This window comes from Gracilinanus agilis, chromosome 1, assembly GCF_016433145.1.
Source record: "Gracilinanus agilis isolate LMUSP501 chromosome 1, AgileGrace, whole genome shotgun sequence".
Classification (NCBI taxonomy): domain Eukaryota; kingdom Metazoa; phylum Chordata; class Mammalia; order Didelphimorphia; family Didelphidae; genus Gracilinanus; species Gracilinanus agilis.
This window is the reverse complement of record NC_058130.1, coordinates 778,031,911-778,047,738: the sequence shown is the minus strand read 5'-3', so window position 1 is coordinate 778,047,738 and position 15,828 is coordinate 778,031,911. Positions and strand designations below refer to the sequence as shown.

The 15,828-nt window shown below is 40.1% G+C and overlaps 1 protein-coding gene across 1 annotated transcript in view; it reads right to left on the bottom strand.

The window, feature by feature from the left end:
- The window catches only part of OSBP2 (oxysterol binding protein 2), a 120,454-nt gene that overhangs the window by 67,540 nt on the left and 37,086 nt on the right, over positions 1 to 15,828 (bottom strand). Inside the window, exon 2 of the mRNA XM_044658884.1 lies at positions 12,206 to 12,456. Within this exon, the coding sequence (XP_044514819.1) occupies positions 12,206 to 12,456 (251 nt within the window). The remainder of the gene's footprint in view (positions 1 to 12,205; positions 12,457 to 15,828) is intronic.

Below are 15,828 nucleotides of genomic sequence, written 5' to 3'. Positions count from 1 at the left end.
CCAAAGAACTGTCCTGGATCATTGAATTTCTGTGTAGCTAAGTCTATCACATTTGATTGTTCCACAATACTATTGTTACTGTGTACAATGTTTTCCTGGTTCTGCTTATTTCATTCTGCACCATTCCATATAGGTCTTTCCAGCTTTTTCTGAAACCATCCTAAAGAACAGGAGTTCTTAACCTGGGGTCTGTGAACTTAAAAATAACCTGCTAGCCATATTTCAATGTAATTGGCTTGTTTTTCCATATGTATTTTATTTCATATATTTAAAAACATTATTTTGAAGAGTCCAAAGATTACACCAGACTGCCAAAGGAGTCCAGGACATAAAAGAATCTAAGAATCTTGTTTAGAATATAAACTAATTTGTAAAATATTATGGAGGATGATGGTGGAAGACTACGCATAGCATTGTCTCATAAAATAGTATGGAGAAATGAAGGGGAGAAAAGTTTACAGAATTAAGACAGATTTTCTTGAGTGCATTTGAGACAGAACTAGAAGGACAACAAAAGAAAGAAAATGGAAAAGATATGTCTAAGCAGTTTCTTTTTTCTATCAGTGACAGTAGAATCACCACATATGGACTCTAACATCAGAATTCCTATTGTATTACTTGAGGAAGTAGAAATGGCAGTGAAGAAAATTATGTGGGAAGAGTAGCTTGTATGGACCATCTATACACCGAGCATCTGCCCCACTACAAGGGTATTCACCCTAATATAATCATAGCTATATTAAAGTATACTATTCTAACTCTGTTGCTGGAGAGAACTTTAAATTGTGTGTAGTTTCATGACTACAACATATATTACAAACCACCACCAAAGAGAAGGGCTGAAAAGTTCTGCTGAGATGGCCTTAAGCAGGACAAGGCATGTTAAATGTGTTAAATGATAAAATAATTATAAAATAATTTTAATAAAATTCATTTAGAAATCATTTATAAATATAAAATCATTTTACTATTATTTGCTAAAATTTCTCCTATATAAATGCATTTTAAGTAGCGGTAATTGCAAGCAAAAATTGTAATTTTTTCTTTGAAATGAAAATGTTCACTCTAGAATGTATAAATGCACTGTTATCACTTGGACTACTCAGTCCTTGGAGGCTTTCTGAAATTCCTGATCTTTTCAAATAACTTCCCTCTATTCTGAGGCACATCATTTGGAGAGCTGCTTCCTGCCACCACCAGATGGAGCAACATTCTACATGTCCAGTCTGACACTGGCCAGAGGAGATGGATGAGGACAGATTCAGTATAGCATGTGATGCTCTCGTGGGTGGATGGTTCAGGGCTGTCCCATCCATCTGCGAAGTGCCAGCCTTTCAAGAGGAGATTTTTTTCCTGTCTGACATAACCTGTGCCTTAGGGCAGTGATGGGCAAACTTTTTAAAGAGGGGCCAAAGGAAAGGAAATGCTCATCTGTCAGTCTGTTTCTAAGACAACTCTTTTCAAGTTTCATTGTATTGTATCCTACTCATTGTATTTGTCAGATTAGGAAGAATGTCACGCAGCCAGAGAGAACATTTCAGGGGGCCAGTATCTGGTCTGCAGGCTGTAGTTTGCCCATCACTGCCTAGAACCCTGATTATCACCTGGAGTGATTCAAAAGCTTTGTATAAACACAAGGGTCCTGTGAAGTGCCCTTTCTGCATCTCTTTATTATATAAGACTTGAGACTAGAGGCCATTCGGTCCAACCATTTCATTTTACAGATGAGGTTAACAGGCCTCACAGCTGATAAAGGGCAAAGTCAGCATTTGAATTGGGGTTCTCAAACTTCCCACATGCAGGTCTCATGCTATCATAATTATTGGAGAAGGAAGGGATCTTAAAGCATGGACCATGAACTACTGGAGCTAGGAGGGACCTTAGTGGCTGAGGACTCTCAGGAAAGATCCTATCTTGTCACTCTGACTAATCAACTCTTCAGTAGCTTCCTCCCACCCCTCCCCCACCCCCCACCTCCACCCCCCACAGTAGCTTCCTTTTGCCTCTTGGATCAAATAGAAATCTCTCCAATCAGATTTCAGGCTGTCTATTCAGCCTCATTACACTCTCCTTCCAGGCCTGAAATTCTTTTCCCTCCTGATCTCTGCCTCTTAAGCTTCCTTGTGTGAAAGGGAATTCTTTATTCTCTTTGTCTATTTTAGTTAACATTTTGTTAGCCATCAAGTAAGAGAATTCGCAATGAAAATGACTCCAGAACTCAAAGCACTCTTCTTAACACTAAGTAAGTGTTCACAAGTCATTTGCTAAAGTGGGTCAGAAACTTGTGAATCCTATGATAAAAGTTGATACCTTCAGAGGCCTACAATAAGAGTTAACACCTTCAGAGGTGAGAAGTAGATCCTATAGACACTGCTCCCCTGGGCAGTCTAGGCAATTTGGAAGCTGTGATTGGCCCTTATGAAGAGGGGAAGGGACAAGAAGTCACTATAAAAGCCCTGAACTTCTTTGTCTGGAGAGTCTTCAGGAGGTTGTCTTAGGAAGGTTGTCTTCAGAAGTAGTCTTCGGGAAGACTTTGGTAGTCATCTTTGACTGGTGACTGGCCTCTTGGAGGTAACTTGGGACTTATACTGCCTCTTGGGTGAGTGAATAGCTGGCCTTCCTTTCCTGGTGTCTAGAGAGAGATTAGTTTCAGAGAGGCCTTCCCTTCTTGGAGGAGGCCATGTGGGTAGAACTCTGGGTCATCTGATCGAGGTCGAGGGTTAACAAGCCCTGCCTGCCAAGCACTGGAACAATATTTAGTGTGATAGATTAGGCATCTTTTTTACCCTCTTTTTGTATTTATCTACTTTCACTTTTAAAAAACCTATTAAAAGTCATTTTGACTTGAGCTATAATATTTTAAATCATTGGCCACCATATTATTTTAGAATTCTCACATATTTTAGTCAAATTTAATTCCTTACACTTGGCTTCTTCAGTGTACCAGCTAAAGTCTTACGTCCTGCAGGAAGGCTTTTTCCATTCCTTATTTCTAGTGTGTTCCCCATGTTGATCATCTTCTATTTATCCTGTCAATAGCTTGTTTGTCTGTAGTTATTGGTATGTGTACATATTGGTATGTCCCCCTATACCCCCAATTAAACTGAAAGCTCTTTGAAGGCAGGGGCTGTGTTCTACTTTCTTAGCATTTCTCCTTAGGGCTTGGCACACCAGTAGGCACTAAACAGAGAACTCTCTAGGCACTCTATTAGTAGGTACTGACTGAATGACTCTGTGCCTTCTCACTGGCTGTCCCCTAAGCCTGGAAAGCACTCCCTCCCTCCTTCCTCTTTTTCACTTCACAGAATCCCTAACTTTCCTCAAGACATGGCTCAAGAACCATCTTCTTTGACTAGGAGTTCTTTCCCATTTTTGTGCCCTGAGTCCCCTTTGGTAGCAGTCTGATGAAACCCAAGAACCCCTTTCTCAGAAGAATGCTTTTAAATAAACAAAATACTTGGGATAAGAAAAGAAGCCCAACTTCACTGAAATAGTGATAAAAAACCAAGTTTATTAATGCCTCTCTCTCTCAAGTTTATGGTCTGTCTTTCTGTCTGTCTTTCTCTCTTTCTGTCTCTCTCTCTCTCTCCTTTCTTTTCCCTTAACTTTTCTCTTAAAATTGATACTATATATTGATTCCAAGGCAGAAGAGTGGTAAGGGCTGGGCAATGGGGATTAGGTAACTTGCCCAGGGTCACACAGCTAGGAAACATCTGAGGCCAGATTTGAACCTAGGACTTCCCACTGTAAGGGGTAAAAAGGGATTTTGATTGGTTGAATATTAAAAGGTTTGGTCACCAGGCAATTGAGTAATTATCAATCCCCAATTTAAGAATAACCTCAAGTCAAAATGACTTTTATGGAAGTTTATTTACAAATGTGGAGAGGAAGAGGAAATAAGGAAATGAGAGGGGATAAGATAAGTAATCTAACACACTAGGTAATTTGCTCTGATCCCCTAGTTTAATCCAGACAGATCTAATTAACCCTCAGCCCAGGGAATTTTGGCCTTGAGCCCAAGGCTGGAAAGTCAGAGGCCCAGAGGGCCCAGAGGCGAATGAAGCAAAAGCTTCAGCCACAGTTTCTTTTGAAAGGGAAGTTTAGGAAGATTCAGTCTTTACACTCACCACATGGAATTCCAAAGGAAAGATTTAAGAACAGTCTCACCAAAGTCTCAGGGTCCCAGCTCCAAAGCAATGAACAAGAAAAAGAGCAGCTGAACTCACTGAACTCTCTTTTAAAGTCTCTTTTAAAGATTCTTTTGCGTCACTTCCTGTGTCTTCCTCTTAGTTTATGTGCCCAATCACATCAGACGCTTTTCTTAGGACTGCCCAGGAGGCAGTCAGTAAATTCTGATTTGTCACTCACTCTAGCAAATGTGGGTCACAGACCTCCCAACTTGTGAGTTAAATGGAGTTGTTTACACTTTTGGTGATTAGATTTGAGAATGGGCAAGGTAGATTTAATCTCATTATCACACCATCTCTAGGCCTGGCTCTCAATCCACTGAGCCACCCAGCTGCCCCCAATGATATAATGATATACGTACATGTCTCCCCCCAACAAAATTGAGCTCCTTGAGAGCAGAGAGTTTCTGTCTGTCTGTATGTCCCCAGCACTTAGCACAAGGCATAGAATAGGGTAAGCAGTTAAGAAAGGCTTACCTGACAAAACATAACAGAGATCCAAAGGGCCATATCAATTATCTAGTCCCAGCTTCACAATTTATAGGACAGCAAATTGTGAGGGAAGGTGATTTACCTGTAGTCCTAGAGCAAGTGGGAGGCAGAGGTGAGATTAGCTCCTTTGTCTCCCGATTGGCACTCTGGGCTCTTTCCACATCAGCATCATTTTCAGCACTGCCCATAGCTCTGAATTTCCACTGGCCCAATGAGGAGCTTGAATTCTCTATGTCTTACTTTCTGTCTGCTATAAAAATACTCTCAGAGTATCTACCCTGTGGGATGTCAGAGTCTACATAGTGCCATGCAAAGATTTCCTTTTTTAGTTCTGTCATTCTGTAGCTTCACGTCTCCTTATTTTATCCATCTTCTTTGCTTTTTTGGTGCTTTCTTCTCTTCCTGTTGCCTAACAGCTTGTGGCTGACTTGCCAAAGTGGCTGCCATACTGCTTACTTCTCTCCTTATGACAGAGAAATCACTGGGAAGAGCCTTTCTGTCTATTCTCTTTTTAGAAATGTCTTGAATTCTTTTGGGGTCACTTTCTCTCATGCAACTGAATTATGACACAATTCTCACCAAATTCCCCACATCAAGAGATCATTTTCCCAGCACAATTAGCTCTGCACTATGAAGGAACCACTCACACCTAGAAGTACTGTCTGTGCCAAGAAGTTGAATACACAGAACCCATACATGGCTTGAAATGCCGTCGTCTATGTTGGACAAGGTGGGTTTTTAGAAGAGTGCTGTGAAGTGATGGAAAAAGTCCTGGGTTTAGTAATATGGAAATCTGTTTTTGAGGCCTGGCCTGAGGAATAGCCTGGGATAAATTCCTTCCTTCTCTGAACTCTGTTTCCTCACTTGTAATTTGCAGATCATGTTTATATTTCCAGTTAGGCAAAGAGGGCTTCATGGAGATGGAAGAGAAACTAGTTTATTTCTCCCATTCATGAAGCATACATAGGTCCTTAGAAAACAGGCTTGGTTTTGCCTTTCATTGGTCTCTGACATGGAGCACACAGTGCCTTGGCACATAGGAAACAGGCAAGAGAATGTTTGTCGACTATACTTAGGATTGATTCCTTTAGCTCTAAAATGATAATAACTGCTATATAACAATCTCATGGGGTTGGGAGAATAAAATAAGGTCACAGAATCACAGAATCTCAGAGCATAAGGAAACTCGGATAGTATCAAATCCCAATTGGATATAAACAAAAATCTCCCTTATATCTGTAAATGCTACAGTCTTGGGCCCATTTTTAGCATCTTTATTTTCAAATCAGGAAACAAATTCATAGGGATTTAGAGATTTGACATAAATCGCACAGTGAGCTATTGGATGTCACTCTGATTCCTTGTTTTGCATGCTTAAAACAAACCAAACCCCCAAACCTGACCACATTAAAAATATAGATGTTCTTCTATACTCTTCTTCTATACAGTTCTATACTTTTAACTTCTATACAGTTGTCAGCCTATGAAAACTTTTGGAAAGAGAAAAATCTGACACAGAAATTCAAACATCCTTTCATCTCCTAAAGTTTTACTCAATGGGGTTTCTAGTGAAAACACACTTAGCTCTGAGGGCTACCAGGATCCAGACTCACTGGGAGACAAAGAATGGCTTTTACATACTTTCCTTCATTTAACCCTCACAACCCCTGGAGGGGGCATGTACTATAACCCCATCTGACAGCTCATTGTTCGAGGGTACCTAGTTAATAGGTACAATGCCCAAATGCCTTTCTCTTGCTTCTCTGTCTTTGCAATTTCTATGGGTCATTCAATATTCCATTTGTATATTACCTCCTCCAAGTCCCTGATTGGTAGGAAGTCTAGTTCACTTGCCTCATTTAAAGATGAGGATTCAGAAGCTGGCATTTGCTAAAAGGCACAAACTTGGTAAGAGGCTAATAAAGTATTCTGCCTCTAATGTTTTGGGCTTTAGCTTCCTGATGTGTAAAAGGAGGAGGAAGTAGTTTGGTTTAGATTTCTAATGTGGTTTCCAGTTTCAACAATGCAGGTTTTCTAGCCTAAGCTCACTCCCAGTTCTGAAAGTCCTGCCATTCCAAGGTCCCTATCAATTAATAATCAGTCTAAGTATGTAGGCAGCTAGAAATTAGCTCCTAGAACTCAGCTGAAGGCAGGACAGTCAGGCTAAATGTTGGAGTAGTACTTCCTAAATGGAGGATTTTTCTCTGAATTGGAGGAAGACAGGAAGAGGGTCTTCTTGGAGGCTGGCCTTCATTGTCTGTGGTGAATAATAAAGCTGTCCTGGACAGTTCTACTTAGCCAGTCACAGCTGTCAGAATTTAAAAGCACCATTTCTGTTAAATTAGTTCTATTCTTTGGAAAAGAATAATGGTCTGTCTCTCATGGAGGGTAACATGGCTTAGTGTGGAGGGCTAGATGGGTGACTCAGTTACTCTCCATCTGCTTCAGTTTCCTCTTTTATAAAATGAAAAGACTGGACTTGATGGATTCTAAGGTCCCTTTTAACTCTAAATGAATGATCTTCTAATTTAGAGATGTTTAGGTATGGCTATCAGAAAATCTCACGCCATCTCTCCAATAAGAACCCTGTAACAGTTAGTCTGTGCCTTTCTGGACAAAGTGGATAAACTAATGTGTTGGCAACATTCTGAACTTTCAGCACTTAAGTTCGGTTGTTGTACTTGTAAAATTCAAACATTCCTTTTAGCCAATGCAAGAAGCTCATCCCGTTTCTAAGAGCCCCCTGGATGACTGGGGTTGGTCTAATAAAGCTTTTCCATAAGCATGGCATAAATTCCGTCAACAAAAGGGCCCACTGGGTAATAACCCAACCTCCAAAAGAATAGAGAAGACTAAGCTCCACAGAGACCCAGAAAAATAATTCAAGTTGTGGTGAATGTATGGTGTGACATGTGGCCTTGAATCCCAAATAATTAAAAGCTCGCTCTGCCTCTGAACCGAGTAGTAGATTAGCTGAGAATAATCTAAGGGACTGACTGACATTCCGGTGCTGACATCAGTCACCTAAAAGGATCCTTTGGAGGCTTGCAGGAGCTTTTTCAGTGCCAAGGTCAAGTTTTATGGGTTTTGAATGACACATGGGGAATATTTTTGTTATATTGATATAGGTCATGCTTGTTTATTGATTATTTTTCAATATCATGTTTTCAATACCACGACACAAGTAATAATATATATATGTGTATGTATACACACACACACACACACACATATATATATGGATATACAGAGGCATGTTTTAATATGCCATTATATATAAAATATTTTTTTTTCAAACCCTTACTTTCCATTTTAGTAACAACTCTAAGTTTGAAGAGTGGCCAGGGCTAGGCAAACAGGGTTAAGTGACTTGCTATGGTTCACATTGCTAGAAAGTGTCTGAGGCCAGATTTGAACCCAGGTAGTTGCCAAACACTTTACAAATATTATCTCATTTGATTTTTACAATGACCTTGGGAGATGGGGGCTATTCTTGTTGTTTTTCAGTTGTATGAAAAGTGATTAACTGATTGGTCCATGATCCACCCCTGGTTTATTTTTAGTCAGTATCTCTCAGTTTAGAGGAGTTATGTCTGTGATTATTCAATATACCCATGTGCATATGGGGTCAGTCTGTTTTACTAATAGAGACATTGACCCATATTATACTCCTTTGTGGTAAAGGGCTTCTTCCTTTCTAATATCAAACATAGGGCCAGAAACAACAGACTAAGAGCCATGAGAGCACCTATTTAACCCCCAAATGCCCTCTCTGGGGGACTTCCACCCATGTGGAGTGTGGCGTGATATGTTGGCATTATGTATGAGGAAGGAGATCATTTGGACCTCTACCCTCTGATGTTTTCCTCTCACCCACCTTGGGGAGATAAGCATTCCATTGCCCATCTTATGACCCTTAGTCAGTGACAGGTGTCTATCCTGCCCATTCTGTGAGTGAGATGAGCCTTATCTTGACTCTTTGGGGATCGCTTATGGAAAGCCCTCAAGTTTTTTCAGGAGTCCCTCAACCCTTTGTCATTCCCTTGTATTGCTCAAGATTGAGTGGGATTCTCCCTGTTTGATGACTGCCCATCTTCTATCTCTTGCTAAGGCTTGGGTAGAGCCCAATCACTGCCTCAGGACCATCAATGTGACTGTGTAAATACCAACTGTATTTTGTGCTGAACAATCTGGGAACTAAGGGTTATAAAACTTGTACTGGGGATCAAGGGGGCATCTCAAACCACGAAGAAGAACTAAGGTCCCATTTACTGAAGGGCTAGGTTCCCTTAAGAAATGTTATTGGCTCAAAGTTCTCCATCAATGGTTTTATTGCAAACTGGACAGATTTTTTTTTCATGACTTGTTTTCAGTTGTGTCTGGCTCTGTGACCCTACTAGGAATTTTCTAGGTAAAGATACTGGAATGGTTTACCATTTCCTTCTCCAGTTGATTTTTAAATGAGAAAACCTAGGGTCATACAACTATCTAAGGTCAGATTTAAACCCAGAAAGACACGTCTTTCTGATTCTGGGCTTGGCACTTTATATAGCTGCCCCAGTGCTATTATTATCCACAGTTTATAATTGAGGGAACTGAGACCAATGTTATGTGACTTTCTCAGGTTCACAAAGCTAGGAAATGTCTGAGACTAGATTTGAGCTCAGACAGGCCTTAGCATTCTATTTACTGTGCCACTTGGCTGCTTAGAGGGTGACAACATGCCAACAACTTTGTACAAACAAGATATTCAGGATAAATGAGTGATGGTCTCAGAGGGAAGTCCCTAAGTTTAAGGAGAACTGGGAAAGTTTTCTTGAAGAAGAAAGGGCTTCAGCTGAGACTTGGAATTTAGAAGCCAAGAGGTGAGATGAAGAGGCTGACGGTTCCAGGCAAAGAGAACAGCCAATTAAAATGCCTGGGAGGGGGAATATCAAGGACACCAGTGTTATTGGATCCCAGAGAGCATTGGGGTATGAGTAAGATGCAAGATCAGAAAGATGAGATAGAGCCAGGTTATCAGGGGCTTTAGGAGTCAAGACAAAAGGTTTATATTTGATCCTGGAAGCAATAAGGAACCTTTGGAACCAATGGAATATGGGGGGATGTGGGCACATCTATACTTTAAGATGATCCCTTTGGGGGCTGGAGTGAGGAGAGACCTGAGGCAGACAGACTCTCCAACAGCCTACAGCACTAGACCAGCAGGGGTGAGGCTGAGGGCAAGATCAGAGGACAGAAGGAGGCATCCTGGAGAGATGTTACAAAGGTGAAAATGGACAGAAATGGTCCAAATCATAACTGATGTGCTCCTTTTGCTCTTGTGGGACTCTCACTCCACCTTGACATACTCTAACTCCCTTCACTTTGTCTGGATACCATCAGGAACATAGCTGGCTAGCTGTCAGTCATCTCTCATATCTTCTCTCTCCCTGGTTCACTTTTTCTCTTTTCAGTGAACACTGGTTCTTTTCTGCTACCTCCTTTATGCTAAATTCTCATGTGTGATACTCTGCTGATAATTCTGTTGCCTAGTCCCTCTCTATTGCCTATAATGATTTCTTCAGAGACTGGAATTGTGGAATTTATAGCATGATGATCGGTCTAATCTAATCTGACAAATAACTGTTAAGCACTTATGTGCCAGGGGCCCAGAGGCTGGGGCTACAAAAGACAAAATTGAAACAAACAACAAAGACTCCTTCCTTCTTGGAGTTTACCTTCAGTCAAGCAGACATGCATACATACATTAATCTGAGGAGGAGAAGGACAGAATTAGTAATAAGGGAGGCCAAAAAAAGGTTTCCCTCATGTAGCAGGCACAGGAAAAACCTTGAAGGGAAACCAGGGATTCTAGGACACAGTGGGGAGAGGGGAGTGTATTCTGGGCCTGTGGATAGAACACAGGTTCACATAACTTGTTTTGGAAGTGGGACTTGTCTCTAAGTTTTTCTGGCTAACACTCTCCACGAGGTAACTTCATTTAAAGTGCCTAACACTTTGTGAAATAGAATGATTGATAGCATTTCTCTAATCAGGGACTAGAAACCACATCCCATCTTCCCACTGGCAGAGCCCATACCAGATCTTGCTTGTAAGGCTAGTCTAACACGACTTCTAGAAGGATCCAAATAAAGCCTATGGAAGTCATATTTAGGTCCAACGTGGCAGATCAGGGCATTTGGGCTATACTATAGAGGCCAAGGATATTAGATTTGTTTCTCAGGCATAAAACATCCTCATCATGGAATTTAGAGTTGAAAAGGGTCCAAGATATCTGACTATCCAGTCATTTCCTTTTACAGATAAAGAAACTATAGTTCAGTGAGAGAAAGGAATTTGTCACATAAGGAGTAGAGAGGTGGCAGAGCTGAGTATTACATATTAGAATCCAATTGAATCACAATTCGATTATATTAACTGGCTTGTATCTCAAAGAGGTAAAAGGAGTTAAGGACTTACTTGTACAAAAATATTTATAGTTGCTCTTTTTATGGTGGCAAAGAACTGGAAATTGAGGGGATGTCCATCAATTGGGAAATAGCTAAACAAATTGTGGTACATGTTGGTGATGGAATACTATTGTGTAATAAGAAATGACAAGCAAGATGATTTCAGAAAAGGCTGGAGAGATCTGCAGGAACTGATGCAGAGAGAAATAAATGGAATTGGGAGAACATTGTACACAATAATAGCAATATTGGACAATGATTATCTGTGAAAACTTGGCTATTTTCAGCAATTCAATAATTTGGGACAATCCTGAAAGATTATGGCAGGGAATGTTATCTACCTCCAAAGAAAAAAACTGTTAGAATCATTTTTCACATCAGTGTATTTATGGTTTTGGTTATGTACAAGTTTGCTCTTACAACAATGACTAAAAAGGAAGTTTGCAGGACAATAAAAATAAAAATTAAAAAATAGACATTTAAAAAACACCGTCTTGTCAAAAAACCATTATGCTCAGAAAATGACAGTAAATAGAAGAGAGTTACAGGTCTGGAAATAATATAAAAATAGGTATACATGATGTAAATAGGTGGCTCAGAGGACAGAGTGTCAGGCCTAGAAATGAAAGATCCTGAATTCAAAGCTAGTGCTCACATGCATATATGTGTCTAGGTTAACCTCTCCCCATTTATGTGTCTCATACAAGTTTTGTTCATGCACACCAACTTTCCCTGGTAGTTTTTTTAACTACCATTCAGGGCATGTTCTCTTAATGGATGCTTTAGAGCAGTGATTCCCAAAGTGGGTGCTACCGCCCCCTGGTGGGTGCTCCAGCAATCCAGGAAGGGGGTGATGGCCACAGGTGCATTTATCTTTCCTATTAATTGCTAAAATTAAAAAAATTAATTTCCAGGGGGTTAAGTAATATTTTTTCTGGAAAGAGGGAAGTAGGCTAAAAAAGTCTGAGAACCACTGCTTTAGATTTTACTCTTGGCCAGACCTAGCCCAGGGTGGAGCCTGGAACCACCCAGGGTCAGAGGGGATTAAAGGGAGAAAGTAGGGTTGGCACTTACATTGATCATAGCATTGGAGGTGATCCGGAATAGGGTGGCCCGCTCATTAACTGCTTTTAGCTTCTCCCCACTTTCTACAGGTATTTTCAGGCTCTCCAGCTCGCTCAGCGACCTCTGGAGAGCTGCCCCATGTTTTGAGATAAGGTCATTGCATATGCTCAGGTCGTCCAACTTGCCCGAAAGAACACTTAAGGTATTCTGCAGTTCGCTCTTGTCAGAATGGGTGGGTACCTCCTCATCACCAGAGTCATCTGTGCAGGGAGGAGAAGAGGAAAAATGGTTTCCATGGTTATTACTGGACAACATTCAAACCTCAATCCTACCAAGTCTACTTGGTCAAAGGAAAAGAGTGAGAGGGATGGCTCTCCAGCTAGCAGCAGGAGCTTCAATCAGGCCCATGGATTCAAATTGTCATCACAGAGCTACATTCTCTTCTAAGTCCTTTGAACAGCTCTTTCTTTGTATGTAGCTTGTGTGTCACTTTTGCTGCTAGGCTGATTATCCAGTTTCTGGGTGTAGTTTGAAAGTAGCTTAAAAGTCCCACCCTCATGCCATCTCTTCAAGCTATTCCTTCCTGTGCTTGACTCCTAGAATCCAACCCCAGAGAAAAGCCTTTCAGAATACTGCTCTTTGGTCAGAGAAAGGAAAATTCCAAAGGCACAACTCATCTGTGTCTAGAAAAAAAGAGCCCCAAGGATCATATCCAAAGCCATGTTGTGTGTTCCTTGGGTAACCTTGGGCAGGTCACCCTTACTTTCTGAGTCTCAGTTCCCTCATCAATAAAAAGAGTAGATTTGATGACCTCATCTCTAAATTCACTGATTCTAATAGAGTATTTTTTTCAACTCTTTACCTTCTGTCTTAGAATCAATATTATGTATTGGTACCAAGACAGATGTGCAGGAAGGGCTAGGCAATGGGGATTAAGTGACTTGCCCAGGGTCACAAAGCTAGGAAGTGTGTGAGGCCAGATTTGAACCAAGAACCTCCTGTTTCCAAGTCTGGCTCTCTATCCACTGTACTATTAGGGGTCTTGTTGCCCCTTAATAGAGTCTTAACATAGGTTAGGACTGGGCTAATTAGGCATTGTCCCTTCTTATTGTTCTAGACTTTGTGTGTGAAGCAGAAGGTCTGGGCTGGAGTCCTGGCTGAGTTCTTCGCTTCTGCTAAATTGTTGCCTCTCTGAGTCTCAGTTTCTCCTTTCTTCACAACAATTCTGACAGAGAAGCAAATGTTATTATGTTATTTCTATTTTAAAGATAAGGAAACTGAGACTCAGAGAAGATCATCCTCTATTCATATGCCTAATATTTAGCTGAACATGGACTCAATTGATCAAAAATATTTAATTAAATGCCTACTAAGTACCAGGCTTTGTGTGGCTTATTGAAGGAAAAAAGGACAGGAATGAAATAGTCTACACCTTCAAGGAATTTGCATTCTATTCAAAGAGACATCATTGGATGCATGTAAGTATATACAAAGGTTCTACAAGAGAGACAGAGAAAGACAGAGACAGAGACAGATAGACCTAATTTTTGGAGGCCTTAGTAGCTAGAGTGAATGCTCCATAGGGAAATTGATATTTGAACAGAAGGGAGTACAATCAGAGTAGGAGTCAACAGGACAAGGAGTCATTGCCCAATTGATAAATGGACAAAAGCCACTAGTAGGCAATTTTCAGAGGAAGAAATCAAAGCTATCAATAACCACATGAAAAAATGCTATGAAGCACCAATACTTAGAGAAATGCAAATTAAAACAATTCTGAGGTATCACCTTGCATCTATCAGATTGGTGAAAATGACAAATGCTGGGGGAGATGTGGGAAAACAGGTACATTAATGCACTGTTGGTAAAGCTGTGAACTAACCCAACTGTTCTAGTAAAGCTATTACACTCTGGAAAAAAAGGTTTATTAAAAAAACCCTTTGACCCAACAATAACTACTATTTCAATACTCTAAAGAGATCAAAGAAAGAGAAAAAGGTCCCATATGTATAACAATATTTTCAGCACCTCTTTTTGTGGTAACAAAGAACTGGACAGTGAGGGGATGCTCATCAATTGGGAATTGAATGAGTCATTGTATATGAATGTGTTAGCATGATACTGTGCTGTAAGAAATTATGATGGGCACGATTTCAGAAAAATCTTGGAAAACTTGTACGAAATGCAAAGTGAACTGAGTAGAACCAAGAATAGAACACAGTAACAGTAAGACTGTAAAGATAATAGATTTTTGAAAGACTTGGTAACTGATCAACAAAATGATCTAGCACAATCCCAAAAGATTCTGCTGAAATATGCTCTCTGCAAAATGTAGCATATACATAACATATTTAGCTATTTCCCAATTGATGGACATCTCCTGGGTTTTCTCCATTTGTTCCAATATAAGAATTATAAAGAGCTTGGTTTCCATGCATGGAATGGGAAACATCTAATGTGGAAATTTGTTTTGCATGACTGTACATATTTGTAATGGTTTTTTTTCTCTTTCCTTCTCAATGAGTGAGAAAGGAGTAGGGGTAGGGAGAGAATTTCAAACTGAACCCCCCCCCACCAAAAATCTTTGTTTTTAAAAACAATTTCCTTAAAATATCTGTACAAAAATATTTATAGCTGTACTCTTTGTGATAGAAAATGAGGGGGGTGTTCAATTAGGGGAATGGCTGAACAAATTGTGGTATCAGATGGTAATGGAATACTATTATGCTGAAAGGAATGATGAACTGGAGGAATACCATGTAAACTAGAACGACCTTCAGGAAGTGATTCAGAGCGAAAAGAGTAGAACCAGGAGGACACTGTACACAGAGACTGATACACTGTGGAACAATCGAAAGTAATAGACTTCTCTATTAGCAGTAATGCAATGATCCAGGACAATTTTGAGGGACTTATGAGAAAGAAGCTATCTAAGTAGCTCAGTGGATTGATCTGGCCTCAGACACTTCCTAGCTGTGTGATCCTAGGCAAGTCACTTAAACCCCATTGCCTAGCCCTTACCACTCTTCTGCCTTGGAACCAATACACAGTATTAATTCTAAGAGGGAAGATAAGGGTTAAAAAACACACTAGAAAAACATATGATTAATCATGTGGTTGATGGGGATATGACTGGGGTTTGGGCCTTAAAAGATCACTCTACTGCAAATATTAATAACATGGAAATAGGTTTTGAACAATGATACATGTAAAACCCAGTTGAATTGTTTGTCAGCTCTGGAAGGGGGGGAGGGAAAATCACAAATCATGTAACCATAGAAAAATATTCTAAATTAATTAAGTAAAAAAGTAAAAACAAATTAAAATTTAAAATTTTTTCCTTAAAAAAGGAGAGAATATATATGTATAAGAAATTGGTACTAGTAGCTGGGAAGTGACCCTTGGGCTAAATCAACTGTTTAAAGGAAGTCAAAGATTCTAACAACCAAGAACTGGAAGACAAAGCATTTCAGACATAGGAAATAACCAGTGCAAAGGTACCCAGATGAGACATGGAGAAAAACTTTCAAAGAACAAGTAGGCCATTATGACTAGATCATAGACTACATGGAGGGGAACTCAATGTAGGAAGGCTGAAAAGGCAGGAAGGAGTTGGCTTATGAAAAACTTCA